Source organism: Stylophora pistillata, chromosome 12 (assembly GCF_964205215.1).
Source record: "Stylophora pistillata chromosome 12, jaStyPist1.2, whole genome shotgun sequence".
NCBI classification, from domain to species: Eukaryota; Metazoa; Cnidaria; class Anthozoa; order Scleractinia; family Pocilloporidae; genus Stylophora; species Stylophora pistillata.
In genome coordinates, this window is record NC_142530.1 from 4,609,643 (window position 1) to 4,629,505 (window position 19,863).

At 39.5% G+C, this 19,863-nt stretch overlaps 1 protein-coding gene across 2 annotated transcripts in view; it reads left to right on the forward strand.

The window, feature by feature from the left end:
- LOC111325968 (unconventional myosin-X) overlaps positions 1 to 19,863 on the forward strand; it is a 39,138-nt gene that overhangs the window by 11,714 nt on the left and 7,561 nt on the right. For both annotated transcript variants that reach the window (XM_088740872.1, XM_088740873.1), the window contains 37 exons: positions 329 to 395; positions 719 to 811; positions 1,136 to 1,204; positions 1,298 to 1,335; positions 1,766 to 1,810; positions 2,572 to 2,677; positions 3,027 to 3,107; positions 3,287 to 3,411; positions 3,936 to 4,047; positions 4,805 to 4,966; positions 5,464 to 5,523; positions 5,645 to 5,757; positions 6,431 to 6,491; positions 7,525 to 7,686; positions 8,295 to 8,332; positions 8,859 to 8,946; positions 9,530 to 9,641; positions 9,893 to 9,969; positions 10,532 to 10,590; positions 11,278 to 11,388; positions 11,884 to 11,979; positions 12,518 to 12,611; positions 13,090 to 13,145; positions 13,534 to 13,619; positions 13,841 to 13,946; positions 14,148 to 14,272; positions 14,714 to 14,811; positions 15,481 to 15,540; positions 15,915 to 16,035; positions 16,469 to 16,572; positions 16,953 to 16,997; positions 17,097 to 17,171; positions 17,614 to 17,687; positions 18,084 to 18,164; positions 18,346 to 18,385; positions 19,087 to 19,173; positions 19,418 to 19,554. In XM_088740872.1, the coding sequence (XP_088596998.1) occupies positions 329 to 395; positions 719 to 811; positions 1,136 to 1,204; positions 1,298 to 1,335; positions 1,766 to 1,810; positions 2,572 to 2,677; positions 3,027 to 3,107; positions 3,287 to 3,411; positions 3,936 to 4,047; positions 4,805 to 4,966; positions 5,464 to 5,523; positions 5,645 to 5,757; positions 6,431 to 6,491; positions 7,525 to 7,686; positions 8,295 to 8,332; positions 8,859 to 8,946; positions 9,530 to 9,641; positions 9,893 to 9,969; positions 10,532 to 10,590; positions 11,278 to 11,388; positions 11,884 to 11,979; positions 12,518 to 12,611; positions 13,090 to 13,145; positions 13,534 to 13,619; positions 13,841 to 13,946; positions 14,148 to 14,272; positions 14,714 to 14,811; positions 15,481 to 15,540; positions 15,915 to 16,035; positions 16,469 to 16,572; positions 16,953 to 16,997; positions 17,097 to 17,171; positions 17,614 to 17,687; positions 18,084 to 18,164; positions 18,346 to 18,385; positions 19,087 to 19,173; positions 19,418 to 19,554 (3,264 nt within the window). The remainder of the gene's footprint in view (positions 1 to 328; positions 396 to 718; positions 812 to 1,135; positions 1,205 to 1,297; positions 1,336 to 1,765; positions 1,811 to 2,571; positions 2,678 to 3,026; positions 3,108 to 3,286; positions 3,412 to 3,935; positions 4,048 to 4,804; positions 4,967 to 5,463; positions 5,524 to 5,644; positions 5,758 to 6,430; positions 6,492 to 7,524; positions 7,687 to 8,294; positions 8,333 to 8,858; positions 8,947 to 9,529; positions 9,642 to 9,892; positions 9,970 to 10,531; positions 10,591 to 11,277; positions 11,389 to 11,883; positions 11,980 to 12,517; positions 12,612 to 13,089; positions 13,146 to 13,533; positions 13,620 to 13,840; positions 13,947 to 14,147; positions 14,273 to 14,713; positions 14,812 to 15,480; positions 15,541 to 15,914; positions 16,036 to 16,468; positions 16,573 to 16,952; positions 16,998 to 17,096; positions 17,172 to 17,613; positions 17,688 to 18,083; positions 18,165 to 18,345; positions 18,386 to 19,086; positions 19,174 to 19,417; positions 19,555 to 19,863) is intronic.

Consider the following 19,863-nt stretch of genomic DNA (forward strand, 5'->3'; position numbering starts at 1 on the left):
GAATAGCAGTTGAATTGGAAATATGCCTTGAACAATACGAAGAACATCTTGTTCAATCTTTTATACAATATCCTAGCTGTCTCCACGAGAATCGCACAATTCAGAACATAGTCGGCATACATTTATCTACTATAGATGCGGCATTTTCTTTCCTTAAGATCGATTGAGAACCGTTTTTGCTGTGGTTCTCTGAAACAAATATGTCATACATGTAGCTACTCCATGTGTGTGCTAACATTTGTATCGGTGTTACGAGGAACAACGTCAGCCGTCACGACATGTAGTTTGGGATCTGGTGATAAGCTAAAGTTGTAAATTCAATCCCTAGAGAAGGGCTGGAGTGGGCAGATATTGACTGGGTGGACAATGGGGAATGCCTGGACCTTATTGAAAAAGTAAGTTTCACATGCAATGTCTCCGTGAATGGAACCTTGACTTTAGCGATGTCGCCTCTATCCGATTTATTAATTATTAATTTATAATTATTAATTATTTATAAAATTATGTAGACACTCGTAGGTCTGCAGTTTCACCTGAACCTTTAGACCCCAACCTGCCAATTGGTACAAACAAATGAGCTTCCCTTGGCAAACACCTTTGGTGCAATTTGCAATTTTTAAGATCCCTTATTCACTGAAGTTTACAATGGATTTCACTGAGACAAATACTTATCAATGTATTAATACAAATTTTCACATTCCACCTTTACGTTCTTCAGAAACTTGGTGTATTGGCTCTGATTGATGAAGAAAGCAACTTCCCCAAAGGAACTGACGGATCTATGTTGGACAAGCTCCATTCAAGTCACGAGGTTTGATGTGTAGTAATCATAATCAACTTGCTTTGCGGCTTCACCAAATGTTCATGGTCGCATAATGGTATGCCACAACTTATAGAGGTTTTGCACAGCAGCCACGTTGGATGACAGGAACAATAGATTATTTTACCCATGGGAAAAAAAATTTCTTTCTTATGCAAAATATTTTCATTGGTCCTGTCATTCAACATGGCTGCTGTGCAAAACCTCTGTACTCGGCTTCTGTATTTTGAACCTGAGAGACAGAGTAGCTTTGAAATTATGACTAAAAAGTAATTTGAACGTACTTTATGGACTTGAAAATACTCTCTTTGACAGGGAAACAGCTTTTACGTGAAGCCACGTGTGGCAAACACAAAGTTTGGAATCAAGCATTATGCTGGAGAGGTACAATTGTAAATCTATTGAACTACATTTCACCGACTTTTTGAACTGGTTTGAACTTTTTGACTCTGTAACCACCAATGTTTGATTTTCTAGGTATTTTACAGCACAAAGGGTTTTCTGGAAAAGAACAGGTACAGTTTCATAATTTTTTAAAATTAATTCACGTGTAGTTCCCTCGTATCAGTGTTGTTAGAAGTTGAATTATTCAACATCTTTGCTGCGATTATAAGCTTCAGTTATACAAAATTAGTTAAGTAGCGAGGGATTTTATCTGTTGGTCGTAAATTGTAAAATCTTGCACTGAAATTTCTCTCGACCTACACTCGCTCAATCCGAGAACGGTCGGCATAGTGAACTGGATATTACGGGCCCTGTGATTGGTGGTTACCTATAATCTATCAGACATACGACTGACGTTACATAAGAAGTTTAACCTTTGCTTTGTCCACTATGAAAGTTAGGTTTGAAAATGTTAGTGAGAATTTTTATAAGAAACTAGTTAAGGCTTAAAAATATTAACTTGGAGTTTTTTTTAACTAATATGCTCGCTATGTTTCATAGGGATGCATTAAGAGACGAGATCCTCAATGTCCTAATGCAGAGCAGGTAAGTAGTTGGACTTTTAAGCTAGAAAGGAATCGTTAATAAAAAAGAATTAGGTCGGTTGGTATTCCTTATTTGTCCTTCCAACGAACACCAAGCGGGAGAGCTCTCAAATCACGTTGGTGAATGCATGTAGTCCCAGATTCCTTCAAACTTTAAATGGCCCTTTCGTTCCTAAACAACTCGCTGCAAAATTTGATGCGAAAGTAAGCGATTGGAATGATTCGCCTAAGCTGAAAAGTTACCTTTTGCCATAGTTTCATCTTGGATCGGTTCCAAGATTTTTAAGTTATCAAAATTTACGAATGCTTATTTATGTTTTTAGAGTGAAATGATTTCAGCGAATTATGTCGAGTGCGAGTGAAAGATCAAAGGGGCGGCAAAGTTTCACACACCTTTTTGTACAGTCTAACCTGTATTAAGTGGTTCCTTTTATCACTGTAACTGTAACCTCCATTAAGCGATCTTCTCTATTAACCGGTCGTTGTCACCCTGTTTGTATAGTTCTCCACCTGCACCAAACGGTTACTTGAAGTGCAACCACTTCAATAAACTAAGAATAAACTTTCAAGTAAAATTGAATCCATGTTTATCTCCCAAAATCAATGTCAGTAGTATTTTTGAGCGAGTTTTTGTAAACTTATTGTGGCCAAATATGACGTTTTTTATAGTTTTTTTTTATAATACTCCTATTCCCTGTAACCTGTATAAAGTGGTCACGTGTTCAAGCTTTGATATTGATCAAATTCATGAATTTGTTCTAGGTCGGACTTTATTTACGATCTCGTTGAACAACTGAAACCCTCTGTACCGACAGCAGGAACTAAAAAGTCCTCAAGGAAAAGGCCGACTGTTAGCTCACAGTTCAAGGTCGGTTAGACAATAGTAGTTAAACAATAGAGATTTCCTTGAAGTCTCACATCGTCGATAAAGTTAAAAGAGATTAAGAAATTGTCTTACCCTTAGTTACAACGACCCTGGCGCGTTTAAGTTCTGCTGATTTCACACCTTTGCTTTTTCTCATTTTGCGTCTTGCTGTATCTGCATAATTGGCGTGATGTTACAGCCATAACCTTGCTGCAGAAGTTGCCAGCGAGCTCATCTGATGTGATAATTTTGTTGGTGTCCTTTCACAAAGGCCATTAAACTCAGATAATTTTCCATATCAAGCTATATTTCAACATTTGAGAAACTGATTGTTGTTTTTTCTTGTTTTTAGACTTCCTTAGCATCACTTATGACCACGCTGAGCCAGTCGCATCCGTATTTTGTACGTTGTGTCAAACCGAATGAAAAGAAGGTACGTTTGATTTATAACCATGTGATTGCCAGTTTTATACCCGTCCTGTGGCGATTCAGGACAGATGGACCTCATGCCATTGGCTCGTAACTCGACTTTTACGCGCCTTTATCGTAATATTTGAAGCGCAATGTTTTCGCAGGTAAATTTATATATCGGGCCTACGTTTATCTTTACAGCTGCCACAGTTCTTTAACCCCAAGCTTGTCCTAAATCAGTTGAGATACTCAGGAATGCTGGAGACCGTTCGAATTCGTCGTGCAGGTTACCCTGTGAGGCGAACCTATGAAGACTTCTTATTCAGGTACAAAGTTATCGTCAAGAGCAATAACATCCTACAACTGTCTATCCCCATATTTTGGTGTATTACCGAATACATTATGAGCGAAATAACTGTATTATCCAAAACAACAGGTGGATTTAACAACTGTGAAAGCAACCACGAAGCTGTGAAATACATCGAACTTTATGTTACGGTAAAGCGCAACAAAAACGATCTTCCCTACCACAATGGAAACAAAAAAAGTATTCAAAGATATTCTTTCCAAATCCAAGGTTACTAAACTCTTTTTGTCCTTTACCCTACCTTCCACCTCCGGAAAAACACCTCGGCATCCTTCCCAAACTCGCCAAACGTGAATGATAATGCAGGGGCTTAGCTATCAGGGAAGGATATCTTTATTAGCCCCTCGTCAAAGTGGTGGTTTCTATGTTATGTCATACCACGTTACGTCACGTCTTGTCTTGTCTTGTCACATCATGTCGTGCCAAAACACATCAGGTCACGCTATGTCAATCATAAATTTATCTTGTTTTTGTTTTATTTAGATACAAAGTGCTTTTCCGTGGGAAGAATTTGTCTGGGGATAAAAGTGATTGCTCCATGCTCCTTCAAGAGTTTGACGCCGAGAAACAGTCCTTTAAACTTGGGAATACTAAGGTGAAATTTCATGGTTGAGGAATTGTTGTTTTTGTTTCGGGTTAACATCTGCTTAAAGGCCCTGTCAAGTTTCAAGATAATTTGGTCATATAGATTTGAATGTTAGAGTGAAGGTGTTTCTCGGACAAATACGGATTTTTACGTCAATTAACATTTTGGATTTGATTTAAAATTTTTTCCAAATTGCGTGTAGCAACTGATTCGTCCAAAACAGCTACTTCAGTTTGACTGTTTTGAAAGCAGAAAACTTTCTAACTCCTCATAGCAAACTGGTCCTTAAAATCCATTTTAACAGACCACTTCCTAGATACTCATCAGCCATGATAAACAAAGGGTACAGAGAGGGCGCTTGGTACAGGACCATGGGATATTCATGGATAGTTTCTCGAATGGTAGTTCCCTCTCGGAGATGTCCGCATGAACGCTAATTTCGATCTGAAAAGAAGATGTATAATTATAAGTGGCATGTTGTGTTTTTGTCGATGAAAACTATCTCGGTTATAAAGGTAAATGTCATTTCTTAAGTGATAATTCATACTTTGGTTGTTCGGGACACAGACTTTCGTTTCCATCCGTAACTAAACACATTTTAGTGGAGTAAACGCCCTTACTGTCCCTCTTGCGTCCTCGTCATTTCTCCTATCAACTGATTTTTAACAGTAGCTTTGACGCCAAAGTCTCCACGTCGATTTTTTTGTCGTATTTTGATTTTTTTACCAAAGATCTATTTTGCTGATTTTGGGCTCTTGTCTTACAGGTTTTCATGAAAGACAACTTGGAATACACGATAGAACGGATGAGAAATGAGCAGTTGGAAGCTGTCGCCATGCTTATCAAACGAAGAATCATTGGATACCTTCAACGGAAGAAGTATCTAAAGATTCGCCAACACATTATTGTGATTCAAAAGAATTACAAGGTATTCTAGTATTCGCGGAAGCATTCAAACGAATTCTAATGCTTCTGATGATTCTTTCTGTTGGAATTCATTTACGTAGAGTAAGAATCCTCAACTTTGTTTGGTATAGTTTGCTTTCACTACTTACTTGAAATCTACAGTATTTTAGTCTCCTTGTGGTACATTCATATTATGGATAGTTTTGTTTCTAAAATCATGTTACACAAAACGAAGCTTGTCTTGAAAATCTTTTGTAATGTTATTGATATTTTAAACCTGGGACATGGAAGTTTGAATCTTAACGAGTCCCTCGCTAGGATTAAAAAAAAAAAAATCTCAATTCCAATTACGAGCATTGGTGCTCCACCAACTATGCCAAAGAGAACTTGCTTGCAAGCTATTGCAGTTCGTATACTTGGTTCATATTAATTTGGCAAGCGTCGCGTCTAATGTTAGCGGCAGCACGGATGTGTTGGAAAATACCTACATTCTTAAGTGGTTTTTATTTTTCCTTATAGGCCCATTACTATTGCAAACTTTACAACAAAAAGCGGCTGGCGGCTATTGTCATTCAAAAGGTGAGTTACTCTGAAGAATTCTGTGCAGTTTGGAACATCTGTTCTCATTATTCGCTCTTCCAATATTTTGAGTTTGAACACGTTGAGTGTGGATATGAATATCCGCGTAATTGTTTTTTAGTACGAAAGACGGCGAACGGCCCAAGTCCTTCTTAAAAGACTCCTCGAGGAGAAACGAATCGAAGAGGAACGCAAACGAGAAGAGGAAAGAAGACGGGAAGAAGAGAGAATGAGGTATTTTTTGCTTCTGCTCAGCTTTCCTTAATGATAATACTTCACCATATTTGTAGACGTACAGTGTAGCTCAAAGATAAGGGGACTAAAACATACGCAAAATACTCGTATAGGAGTGGTCCAAGACCAGACGCAGACTAGTTTTGACAGACGAACCAGACGTGTCTAAAAGTGGACGCGTATGCGTTAATAGTATGTAATGAAGAGCTAGCTGATTGTTTTCTCTATTGTGAAATGGTCATAGTTAATTTCAACGCACATTTTATTTGCTGTAAAAACCGGTGGTTGAACTGCACCAAATATCGGTCGATCGTCATGTGTTTCTCACGGCTGTTTGTGTGTTCAGCGCTGTGCACAGCTCATAGTTTTTGCGGCTCACTAGCTAATTTCATTAAGGTTCTCTCACCAAATAACGCTGTACCTTTGGCGCATCATACTTTCAAGAGAGAAACTGTCTTTTAAAAAAAGATCATTTTGTGCCGAACAATTTTTAATGTTTGCTGTTACGCTACTTTCAAGTCATTCAAACTCATTTCACCCTTCTTGCACTACGACGAACAAAATCTAATTTACAATTTGTTCTCCAATGGGCAAGCATTATTGTTGTAGGCTATAAATCACGTATATGGTTTGTAAAAATGCAATCATCCTGATGTTTTTTTTTTCCGCACAGAGAAATGGAACGACTGGAACAGGAGAGGAAGATTCAGGAACTGGAAGAACTCCGTCGAAAGGTAAGGATGTGGAGAAATGTTTAGATACGAAGGAGACTGAATAAGAACATATACAGCTGAGGGCACATCTCTTAGCTTATTGCTGTTCATTTTTTAAGATTGACTCATCTTAGCCAACAAATCTTGCTTTTTTTCTTCTTAGCCCGTAACCATTTTTATTTTTGAAAAATTATTTTTGAATGATTAGTCATGAGCGTAGAGCAAAAAAGGCATCTGAGTCCTCGACAGTGAAGTAAACGTGTGGCCAATCGCACGCTCGAGGTCTCAGCTACAGGGCACTTCGGGCGAGGTAGACCTGGTGCTGGATGCGATGCACCCCTTTCATACTATTGTAATCAGCACTGTTGACAGCGCCCTGCGTCCGAGACAGATTAGGGTTAGTCACAGGTCTTCTCGGATAGGACGTAATGCCGGAGGTCCCGTCTCCTGCATCTGTCAATCAGTTAATTTGGTTAGGCAGGGGACGTTAAAAAACCCACATCACGAGATTACTGCGAGGTTGTATGGCCTGTTTACTGGGAATTGGGGGGAGGGGGCATGTGTAAAGTTTCATTCTTGTAAACTGCCGCTGGCAGTCTGGAAAAGACCACCGCACAGTGTTGTAAAGCGCATTAGAACATTGCATGGAAATGCACTATAGAAATTGATATTATTATTATTATTATTATTATTATTATTATTATTATTATTATTATTAAGGAGAGGCAATTTTTTTCGTGGCCTTGGGAGGAAGAGAAAATAAAAATAGTTTGACAAACAGCAATTGCTAAGAGTGAGGTAAATCCAATTTTCAAAAGCCCTTTGACCCTTAACAATGACTAGCGTCTAATTTCTCCTTACAATGTCATCCGTGAGTCACACATTAAGCTCATGAGAATAAAAGAAATGATCACCAACCAAAGACACTCTCCATTGTAAAACAAATTCTCCTTATCAGCACCTTAGAAAATATATGGAGAACAGTATGGAGAATATGCATACTGATGTAAGGGTGCACAGGGTTAAAACGCAAATCTGTTGTCCTTTCTAACAGGCCGAAGAAGAAGCCAGGCTTAGAAGGGAGGAGGAAGTGGAAAGACTTCGGAAGGAAGAAGAACAAAGACAAGCAGTGTTGGCAAAGGCAAGAGAGATCGAAGAGGCCAGGAGACTGGAGGAAGAGGCCAAAAGGAAAGCCGAGGAAGAAGCTCGCCGAAAGGTAAATTGTTTTTGTTGTTTCCCGTTCCTAGGTGGGTTTCGATCGCAATAGTTAGTCTTCTCGAAAAGATAGCTCCAGACAGTTCTTAAGTTTTCCGACATACTGCATTAATTTTATTTCATGTAGGGGAGTGAATTACTGTCATGAAAGTACGATTAACTGAAATGCCCACAGCGATGGCATTCGCGTGAGAGAGTACACGCAAATCCGTGTAACAAATGACAAAAAACGTATCAAAATACGCGCGTTTGCGTGTAAACCATTGCACGCGTATAATTTTTCCTACCGCTTCTTCGTTAATTCACACCTGCTACATGCCGGCGCGTGTGGGATGCTGCAGTACAACGCAAGCGGTACTGTATGCAGTCACGCTGTCATCATGGCTCATCGTGTCAAATCTTGGTTCTGTCCTGGTGTACCGGTTCACAAGGGAATTACCATTGTTCTTTCTTTGTTTAGGAGTCATCGGTTAGCTATTGTGTATTGTTTGGTCTTTTGTATTGGCTCTTGTGAACCGGTACACGAGGACAGAACCCAAATCTTAGTGGTAGCAACTGTAATGCGGGGGCTAGTATTATAAACTAACCTACGTTTGTGTTTCATGACAGGAAGAAGAGAAAAGACTTCGCGAGGAAGAGGAAGCCAGGTGAGAGCATGTTTTTGAAATACATGTATTATGATTATGAACTACGCTTGTGGTCAAAATGGTTCGTTGAATAGTTCATTATTTTACGCTAACTACACCGGAATACACGTGTTTAGCGTAAGGTGAGTTGAAAACGCCTACGTTTTTAGATGAACTTGTCATAACATAAGGGTGCTATGGCGTGAGTTATTGCGAGGAAATGAGTTGTTGACTTTATTAAGGGTTGCAAAGGAATATCGAGGGTTTGACGTCGTAACCAGGGAAAGGGACTTGTTAGGTAGAAAAAGGCTTCCCCTCCTCTACTTGTGAACAACAAAGTTACAACTTATAATGGAATAGCTTGGCATACTCTTCAGTACCAGTACCACACTAGTATACTGTCCCTCCTTCCACTTGTCATGGAAAATCTTGGTAAGGTGTCTACTTAGTGTTTTGGCTTGAGGGGCTTTACGAGCACGTGGCCGTCAAAGTTTTCGTGGTCACTCTTTCATTCACACCGTGTTGTTCCTCGGTTTTGTGCCAACAGACAGAAAGCAGAAGAAGAGGAGAGACTTCGTAAAGAAGCAGAGGCTGAGGCTGCGGCTCAGATTGCTGAGTTAGACAGACAGTTGAAGGTAACACAGTGGGTGTATGAGATGAGAGATAAAAAACAAGGGAGGGGGATGCTAATTTAAGTTACAATTTATTTTAAAAAAATGATAATAAAGCACCTACAACAACAACAACAACAACAACAATGCGGCTGTTGGGGTCGCCACCCCACCTTTATATTGTTGTAAAATCATTACTCCCCCCCCCCCCCCGACGATTCGTTTTGCGTGCTTTGGAAAACTTGATGGCGCTCTTGCTTGTGCGCTGTAGTTTGCTTCCAGTGGACTGGGTACGAGCCCTATGTTCAGTTAGAAACGTTTGCTTTCAATAACTGAGGTGCTCTTTGTCATTAAGTGACGTGGAACTTAAGATAAATGTCATCTGGAAACGTTTCATCGACTTGCAAACAACTGCTTTATTACCATTTAATCTTTAAATTGTTTGCTTGTCTGTTTGTGTGATTGTTCATTCGATTGTTTTTTTGTTTGATTGTTTGTTTGATTGATTGTTTGTCTGCTTGATTGTTTGTTTGTTAGGTTATTTGATTGTTTGTTTGTTTGATTGTTTGTGTGTATGTTTGATATGAAAATCTATCTCGCTTTTCAGCTGGAGGATAGTGACGAAGAAGACGAAGATTCTGAGGAGGCCTGGGAAAGACCACCCAGTCTGTACGAGACTCAGGATCTGCCAATCAGAGAGGGTTACCTCATGATGAGAGGTCAGTAGGTCAGAAGTCAGAAATAAAGATATTAGTGGCAAAGACCAAGTAAAGTCGTTGATTTGTGTATTGGTCATCAGGAATTGTTCTTATCTCGCTGATGAATTATTATGTGAAAGTCGATGCATTATCAGTGAACGGATGTTGCATACCTTGATAAAACAAATAATTCTCTGCGCTTATTTGTAAGAAAAAGGATGACAGTTATAGGGAACTGTAAACTAAAAATTTGTGAACTAAAAATGTTGCAGGTGGTTTGCTGAGTCTGTGGAAGAAGCACTGGTGCGTACTCAGAGACGACACTTTCATGTGGTTCAGAGGAAAGCAGGTTGGACCATTTAACAATCACGTGGCTGTGATCTGTTAAACTTTGTTCTGAGTAAACTGCCTAGCCGACGCACGTGGAGAATGCGAGTGACAAACAAGTGTGAGAGATCTGACAGACTGAGCATGCGCTTGGCATTTCGCTCGTGTATTTTGGTCTGAATCGATCAGAATCACTTGCGCTCAGTTAGATCATCGCCAACTGCGATAGCTATGTTCTGGGTTACCTAAAATGTTGGCTCTTCAAGTATTTTCTCTAATGTAAACAATCGCGTCGCTGAATATTACTGACTTAGGGACTGCACCATTGAATGGGACTCTGCTCACTCTTAACTACAGTCCTTACTGTTGTCAACGGTTGTGTCTCGAAGGGTGACTCAACTTCAAATCTGTTCTTTTCTAATCAGTATATCACTTGAAGCGATTAAATTGTCTCGGAATGTTGTACAGAGCAGATTGAATACTTCAAGCGGGTTTTTAATTCACAGAATCCAAGTTCTTCTGCGTTTAAAGTTTGGTAGTATTTTCAAATTGTGACCTTTTTTGTATGTAATTCTTCCTCAAAGGATGCTCTGAAGTGTGGCTGGTTAATGAAGAAAGGCGGGGGCACAACGACATTGTCAAGGTATGAAAAAATGGGGTCTCTTTGTAATTCAGTCGCAGCCAAAAAAAAAAAAAAACAAACAAACAAGCAAAATAGAAAAGTGTTGTTTACAGTGCCGTGTTTCACTCAGGAGCGCGAATAAATTCGAATTGCTTTTCTGACCTTAGGAAAATTTCGGGGAAGGAAGGGTACCAAGTAGCCCATTGAGAGATGGTGAGAGGGGACAATTTGCGCCAAGGCAGCCCCTGTCGGAAATCGTGCGTAATATTGTGATCATTAGTCGTTTGTTGCCCTTAGCGTGATTTTCGCTATGTTTGATCATAAACAATGTGACTTGAGAAAGTGTCAAATGACACACCCAAAACCAATGATTGACAGTGATAAAAGATGAAGCAGAACACGTGAGCGGGGAGGAGACTTTCAACAGTGACCGCGAGGGGAGTGGTTGTTGATTTCGTTGTTAGCGTTCGGTTATTGATAATAAACGAGAAGGAATTGGGATTTATGTGAGTGTATTGGTTCAATCTTGGAGGCAATTCCCAATACCCCTATCGGGGACATCTAACCGTTAGTATACGATATAGGATGGGATAAAGGGAATAAAGTACCATTTACTGTTGCTTGATTATCAAATAAATAAATAAATACCTAAACGACGATCTAATCACAGTTAAGAAGCCATTTTCAGGATGTTTTGAATTCCTTTAGGCGCAATTGGAAACGCCGATGGTTTGTGCTGAAAGACAATGTTCTGACTTACCACGAGAGTGACCAAGAAGGAGCTAAAAGCCTGGGAGCCATTGACATCAGAAATGCAGTGTATGTAGATATGTTTACAGGACCATAGCGAGACTTTTTTTCGTAGTCTGGGCAGACCCAGCCTATTTTATCTTTTAGTTTTATTTTTAATACTCATTTTAATTTTTTTAAATTTCAAGTGGGCACAATTTTCCTTCTCGAGTACGTTTAACTGGAAATTATCTTATCAATTGCACGACGCTACTAAAGTTTCTGCAATTTGATGAGTCTCACTGTGCGTTGTCTTTTAAATAAAAAATGATGTCGGCATATCGGGAGAACAGATTTCAGAGCTCAAACGTTACGAAGCAAAACACATTTATTGAAGTTTCCATTTAAGTCTCCGTATTAAAAAGGTTTGAAAAACCTGTGGATGTTTGAGACGAGAGCTCAGCTCTGTCGGATGGGCCGAAATAGTAAGAGCCTCTCTATTTTAAACCGGAAAGTTTCTTGTATTGCTAGCGAGTTTGGACGCAGCATATGACGAGGGCTATTTGCTACTATTGTGTTTTCCAGGCGCATTGTTGATGATGGAGTGAAAGAAAATGGCTTCAGTATCATTACGGAGAATAGGACGTATCACGTGATAGCTGAGAGTACAAATGACTGGAAGTAAGCATGGATTGATTTTAACTTGAGTCTGAGCTCGATGTTTCGTTGAATTCTTGTGTAGGTATAGTTTTTTTTAAAATAACTTGACATCTAGTTTTGTTCTATTATTGCGTTATCAGTGAGTATCATCATCATCATCATTATTATCGTCATCATTCATTTGCCTTTTTTAACAATAATGATAAATAAATCTACAACTTTATAATTATAAGGCTAGGAGACCTCAAGAAACCACCGGGCCACCACGCGAGAGGCCACCACGCGACAGGCCACAACGCGAGAGGCCACCACGCGAGAGGCCACCACGCGAGAGGCCACCACGCGAGAGGCCATCACGCGAATGTATTTAGAAAAATAAGTGCTGCGTATGTGCTGTGATTTAATTTGCTGTGGATTCAGTGATTTTTTTTAATGATGCATTTCGCATGTTTGACTTAAAACTGCAGAAAGACAACCAAAACAAAAAAATAAAAAAAAACCTGACGTTCATTGTTAGCAATTGTACTAACTGTATTTTTATTTGGCGTATTTCTTGCAGCCAGTGGTTCAACATTTTGAATCGTGTGCACAGAGCTACCGAGGAAGAACTAAAAGGAATGAGAGAAGAATCAGCCAATGTTAAACATGCAGTGGTAAGGCTTTCCATTCCGTGTGCTCTCTTCGTGTGTTTAACCATTAACACAGTTTGGAGTATCTTTAATTCATGTTTTGTGGTATTTGTTATGTGATATAGCAGTCTTCTAAGTTGTTAATCTGTCACTGACAATCAATGATAAATGCAGTCACACGTGAACCTATCACTTCACCTACTCTTTTACTAAGAATTGTTCAGCCTGTTGCCGGAGTTTAGTAAGTACAACCAAGCGCGATAGTGAACGGCGGGATAGAAGTGAAGGAGTGTTAAAACAAGGAGGCTTGGGTCGGGTCGGGTCGGGTCGGGTCGGGTCGTTTTCCTACATATTGGCACTGTCGGCTGAAGTTAAACGTCCGTCGTATTCTCGTGTAAAATCCCTGTTTGAAGTTTAAGAATTCTTTACAGACTGGGCTAGAAGTCTTGATTTTATTTTCCGTAATCTCAGGCAGTTATTCTTTTTTATTTCCTGTGTTAAGGGCACTATAGATATAGCTATGATAGAATCTTGTACATCCGGTGGAGTTGCAAACAAGTAAGTCCAAAAGGCATAATGCAACAAAGCTATTAATTCGGATGTTTGCTTTAGAGCTGTCTTATCTTGGCTCTTTGTTGGTACCTGTTCAAATTGTGTTAGGCAAACAGTTCAAAATTTATCATGACCCCCCCCTCCCCCTTTCCCCAACCCCCCCCCCCCCGCGCCTCTGCCAATTTGAGAACGCTATAGTCGGCTACTCTTACAGTTATTGGAATTATTTTTCCCGAGCGGTAAAAATCTTACATTTTGCTTGTCATTTCAATTCCTGTTCCGTTAATGGCTCAGCCTATTTACGGAAACTACCTGTATTTTCAAGGAGTGTTCGCCTACGATGTCCTCAGCTGTATTTGTTTTTCAACTCATGACCGATTCCTTATCGTTTCAGACCCAATTCGTTCACTCTTATCACCGCGAATCGCGTGATGAACTTCATAACAGATTCCCCAGAAGAGGTCAATGGATGGGTGGAAGGTATGTAGCTGCAGTCACACCAATAAAAATAATGATAATAAGTAACACAAGAGGTAACATTTGTATAACGCTCATTCTGTAGAAATTATGAGGCATAAAAAAGCAAAATGTTTGGTAGTGTTGACGTCATCTATGCGTCGGTCCTTCTTTATATCACAAGCCAGAACCAATCAAAATGCGTGTACAATTCAACTTATCAAATAAAACTTATTTTGTCACAGCAATACAGCAGTGTAAGGAGCACGAAATCGACGAAGGTGTGGCTGATACAATTGAGAGAGGTTGGCTCATCAAAGAAGGCGCAAACGATGATTCCAGAAGAAAGAGGTAAGTGCGTTACATTTGTGCCTGTAAATTTGATGTCTTTGAGGGTTTATTCTGCTCAAGCAAGTCTGCCCCAGTAATTTTCTGCGACACTTCTCACTGTCATCTGTTGCAATCAATTTTCGTTTGGTAAATGCAGTTGTCGATGAAAACTAGATGTTGTAAATGCCGTTCCACTGAAATTGGTTCGTGTGGGTTTTTCAGGTGGTGCGTTCTGACCGGCAACTCTCTTGATTACTACAAATCATATGTGAAGAACAGTCCTAAGTTCGGATCCATTGTCTTGAACAGTCTTTGTTCTGTTGTATCGCCAGAGGAACGTGAACCGGGTAAGCTATCGCCGGTGATGGTAGGAAATAATTGAATGAACCAGGAAAAGGGGAGAAAATTGCCAAAATGTACTTTGCGACGTGTTTTTTTTTGTTTGTTTGTCTTTGATATAACGCCTAAATTCGTATCCTTGGTAGCAGCTTGAAATCTGCGGTTCTGTGCGCGCTTTGGAAAGCTCAGAGCTTTGGGACGAAAATAGAGAACTTCTGATGAGTTTTTTTTTTGGCTCCACCCCACCTCAAGGAAAATCCAGCTACGCAGACCATGGGTTCACTTCATTACTAAGTATTGCATTTAGCTACAATCTGCAAATAGACAATATTTCAAACTATTGACTGTCGCAAGTGCGCACTGCTTTTACAGATAGCATTCTCGAATCTATGTGTTTAGCAGATTAGTAAGGTAATGTGTGAAACCCTTTTTTTTTTTTCTGAAATCAGGTGACTGGACATTTATCGTAAATGGCAGAAAGCGATCGTACGTTCTCCATGCTAAGCTACAGGAAGAAGCGATCCGTTGGGCGAATGCTATTCAAGAGGTAATTTAGAAAATTTCTCCACTTGATTCTTCCGTAGGTTTAAATATTTCAATCACAATATTTTAGTTAGTGGTTAGGCTTTCAACGGTTGCTTGATATCTGATTGCATGTGTCTTTTGAGGTTGTCTTGAAAGACCAAACCATATTTTTTAACACTGGTTTCAAGTGGTAGGCTTAAGAAGCGACGCAGCGTCTCTGTCGGCCCTGTTGGGATTTTCGTGCGATTGCAATAAATTGGATAACCTCCGACCAACGAGTATTTCATCATAATCAAGTGCCGGCGACTCTTGGAAGCTGGTTACTCATGAGTTCTTGCCCAAGCAGTTGTTGTTGATAGGTTTTTCATTTTTCTCTGTCCTTTAAGACCTCCTTACTCATCGCGAAAAACATACCCAACTACAGACAACCTGATGTCCTCTTTCCAGTTTTCACGTGGTGTTCCTCTTTCTAATTTCCCTTCAAACTTTCACCCTGATTACCTTAGCTAATTACAGGTATCGAGTGAAAAGTCCGTGGATATATTTGCACTAGTTTTGTAACGTTACATGTGTATTGATATGTTAACTGATTATCATTATTTGTGCCAATGTAGTTATCATCAGTATCATTAGTAGTACTGCTAATGAAATTCTTTTTCATTTATACATGTTCTGATTAAAATATTTTTAGGTGATCGATTCTAAACCACCAGTTGAGACAGCTTTCGAGAAATTGGTATCAGAGTTAAAGGTAATTGTTTGATATTAAAAATAATACGGTCATTATTGATAGTTACTTAATTACTTTACACACTGGACAACTAGTTGCAGTGGTCATTCGCCTCAAATATCTTAGGAAACGTTTGTGAAAATCCTTGTGCTTACGAATGAGTTTGTCGCTACAATTCGTTCTGTTTTAATTCGTGCGATTGAATACCTTGTCAAAGACTATTACAAATATTTTCGAGGTTCCACGGGATAGATTAGCGCTCCAGCTTCTCCACCCCCTTACATCTGAAACTATAATGTTTCCTTGGTACGATTTTGTTTCAACTTTGTCAATTGAAACCTGTCGCTATATTCTATTTGACCCAAGTTTCGTATTTTGTTTTTCTACTTAAACAGAGTACAATGACTGAAAGTGAAGCCGACCAAGTGTACCGCACTAACCCGGTACTGAAGTATTCCAAGATACCGCTCAAGGCTCCTCTGCTTCCCCTCCCCTATGGACAATCGCAGTCGTCACGTGAGTGAATGTTTCATCTGTTACACAAGGAGTCTGTTCGCAACACCTTCGTGTTTAATGATGGTTAATACAAGCTTCTATGATATTAAGGTCCAATCAGTATACAGCGATGAAGCACTTTTCTATTAGTGAGCGCGGAGAAATACGTAAACGTTGACAGGCGAGAGTAAAAAGTGAATATTGTTCGCCTTTGCCACGTTCTATCAATGAGACAGAAGCGCCAAATCGCGTCTAATATTTATTGACTAATCATTAGATTCCTACAAGACAAACACAAGGTTTTGATAGTAGGTTCACCCCTAAACTAGTCACTAAACATATGAAATACGAGTTTTAGCGGATGCTGGTCCGCAATTTACTTAACTTATTTTTGTGGTGAGCGGATAACATAACATCAATGGGACACTGTTGTATGATTTTTTCCCTCATACAGGAGCAAAGGGTAAAGGTTATGGTACCTTCCATGAAGAGGCTGTTGGAGTTTTTAGTTCACTACTGGAACAAGAATCCATTGCAGATCCTATCCCGGTTATTCAAGTACGATTTAGAGCACATTTGAATTGTGTTTCTGTATTCAAAATGTAGGCTAAACCTGTTTTGGTCGTAACATTTGGTATTGATACTATAGAATGATCAGGGTAATGATGTAGAAAACGACGATGGTCACAAAACAATTAGTGAATGTTATGCTAATTATTTTTGAGGCGGAAAGAAGCTTCGTGAAGACACGGACGAGATCTCCTCTGTTAACAGAAGCACGTAACCCATAATCTTTGTATAAATCCTCTCTGTGTTCCAAGTAGTGAGTATTGCTTCTGAAGCCTGTCTCTAAGTTATTTTGAAGTACTACATTAAGAATATATTACAAACCTCGTATTTCGATCATTCATTTTTTGTTTGTGTTTTGTTTTTCTTAGGGAATCCTACAAACTTGCCAAGACTTGAAACCTCTAAGAGACGAGGTGGGTCTTTAGTTTAGTGTCAATCCTGTGAATTTACTATTTAACGTCGGCTTCAGCTTTTTTTGGACCTCGCACAAAATATGTTTGTCTTGTCGTTAGGTGTTCTGCCAGCTGATCAAACAGACCACAAATCACCCCACTCCTGACTCCATTGGAAACCTAAGAAACATGCAGGTACAGTATTGGACGACATAGCTCCAAATTCAAATTTCTTTTCGTACGCTCGGCATTCTCGATTCGTACAGTATGAGGGCGTTTGTCGCATATGAACCAAGTTCAATGGTAAACTGCATCCTACCACAAAATCGTAGAGGTCCGTTGTTCGAATGGTTTTGAGGGAATTCAGATGTTTTTCCTCTTCACTCGCTCGTGACAAACTCAGCCGCGTTTGACATCTTTCTAATAGTGGGACTTGGTATTAATTAGAGCATCCAAAAATAAGATCAGAACAGTGCTTGGTTCGAGTCGCCACAACAGACTCAGATTTTTTCCCTTCCTTTCCTTTCTGTTTTTGTCCAAGGCCCATAACACTATTATTAGAAAAAGCTTCTTTTTTTTTAGTGGAGTCATTGCTAATAGTGTGATCACATTTTGTCGACGAACTCGTCCCTTGTAGGTGTTGGTTTGTATGTGCTGTACATTCGTCCCAACCAGAAAGTACCTCCGATACTTGAGATTTCACTTGAAAAGGTAAGCTGACGAAGGGTATTGTCGTTCTCTGACCGAGTAGAATTTGGCGAACGTTTACCTTACTAACAAGAATCCATCATGATTTAATTTATGGGATACCTCAGGAGGAGGTTATGGGAAGCCTTATTTAATTTGCTACCTGAGGATAAAAAAAGAAAAAAATTGATAGCAATAATTTTTGGTACTCGATGGTTCTCATTGCGTGATGGCAGAAATATGGTAGTGCTGCAATTATACCAAATATCTATTCTTTTTTTGACACATTTTTCATCTCGACCTTTTTAGTACTTCCATAGGATGAAAATTAATAACGGGCCAATTTCCCCAGAGTGGAAAGAGCCTGAGTACGTGTTTATTTCTGGAAACGATAACTGTGCTTGCCCCTTTTCTCTCTAGAAATAGAGATAAACATTCCAATACAGAAATGGCCAAGTTTGCAGTGTTTGCGATAGAATGTATCAAGAAAACAAGACCCAGGTATGAGGCTTTCTTCACTGCTTTTTAGCTACTATTAAGATCATAAAGGGTAAAAGAAAAAGAGAACTGCGTTATGTGTGATTTCTCTTTGTGTCGCTGTTTATTTGCTGTTTGGCTTTTGGCGCTCAAAAATTACAGTAATAAATTCTCTTTTATTCATTTGCGTTTGTTTGAATTACAGGGAGTTCCCTCCTTCAAGAGAAGAAATCATTTCTCTCCTGGTAAGTCTCAGTATTTTGAGATGATAACTGATCTAGTTTAATCGCTATTTATTCGCGTTCGTTGCATTGCCGGGGAATACCATCGTCTTAAGATAAAAATATACACTTCACGCGGCTTTCAAGGACAGCGAGTGGCTTTCGTCCGATAAACTTAAGGAGCTACGCCATGATACTTCGAATCATTTTCTTGCATCATCTTTCATTTGATTTGAATAAATTAAGATCTTGTTACAATTGTTTGCTTTGGTAAATAAACATCCCAGAGGTAAGAATAACGCAAAAAGTGTAGAGGGTTAAGGATGGCAAAGATGAAACGGACTGCATATTACAAAATAGCAAATGAACACTCGTGCAAATGTCAACAACTTCAGGCCAAGGATCCTCAGAGACAAGCCAACCTCTGTCTTGGTAACGTACAAGAAAAGCACGGCGATTCTCTTACCTGTGCTGTACGATTATCAACGTAATTCAGTGCAAGTTCTCGTCGACTTACTAGGCAGTAACGTCAATTTAGGTCGTAGATAGGACAAACCTGCATGGATATACGCTAAGTAGAGAAATAAAACAAGCGGATTTCCCGTTTCATTAGCGCCATGTTGATATTACGTCTGATTACAATCTCTTCTTTAAGTAACGCCTGCCTACTGTGAAATTGTTCTTGTTAATAATCCTGTTTTGCTTTTAATCCTACTCTTTTGTAGGGCCGTCGAGAGCTCTCGGCTGTTGTTCACTGCTATGGCGGGGGATCCTGTAAGATCTCGATAAACTCTGCCACTACAGCAGGAGAGGTAATGAAAAAAAAAACAAAAAACAAAAAACAATTAAAATAACTTGAGAGCCTTGAAGAATATTGTTGGTTTGTTATTTTCTCAGTTAGCACATGCGCTATGATCGGTCAATTTAGCAGACCATATTTGGGAGATAGATGTGCCGTATCTTTGCTGGATCATTCCTTATTTTGTCCAAGTACGCATTGTTAAACAGATTATGAATGTTTCGGTGCCGTTCACTTTTCGTGTCTTGTTCTCACAGGTTGTCGAGAAGTTGTGCAAGGGCTTGAATATCCCACAGAGGTGCAACATTTTCACTCTGTTCGAGCAGTGCGGGACGATTGAGAAGAATATTGAAGACAGAGCTGTACTCGCTGACGTCTTGTCCAAGTTTGAAAAGTAATTATAATCCCATGTATTACAGTAGAGGAATGCAGAGTAGGCGTATCCAAGCCATTTCCGATTATAGGTACTTATTGACCGAGTAGGAAGGCCCGATGGGAAAATATTTGGCTCGAGGTGTTCACCTACGGACCGGAGCGCAGCGAGATCTGTACGTCATGAACGAGAGCCAAATATTTTCCCGTCCAGCCCAACCTCATTTAGTCAATAAGCATTTTATCGTATGACCACTGAGTGTTGAAAATTTCAACCAAAATAGGACGCGATAAAAGAACACACGCAGCCACACAGGCACAAAAAAAAAAT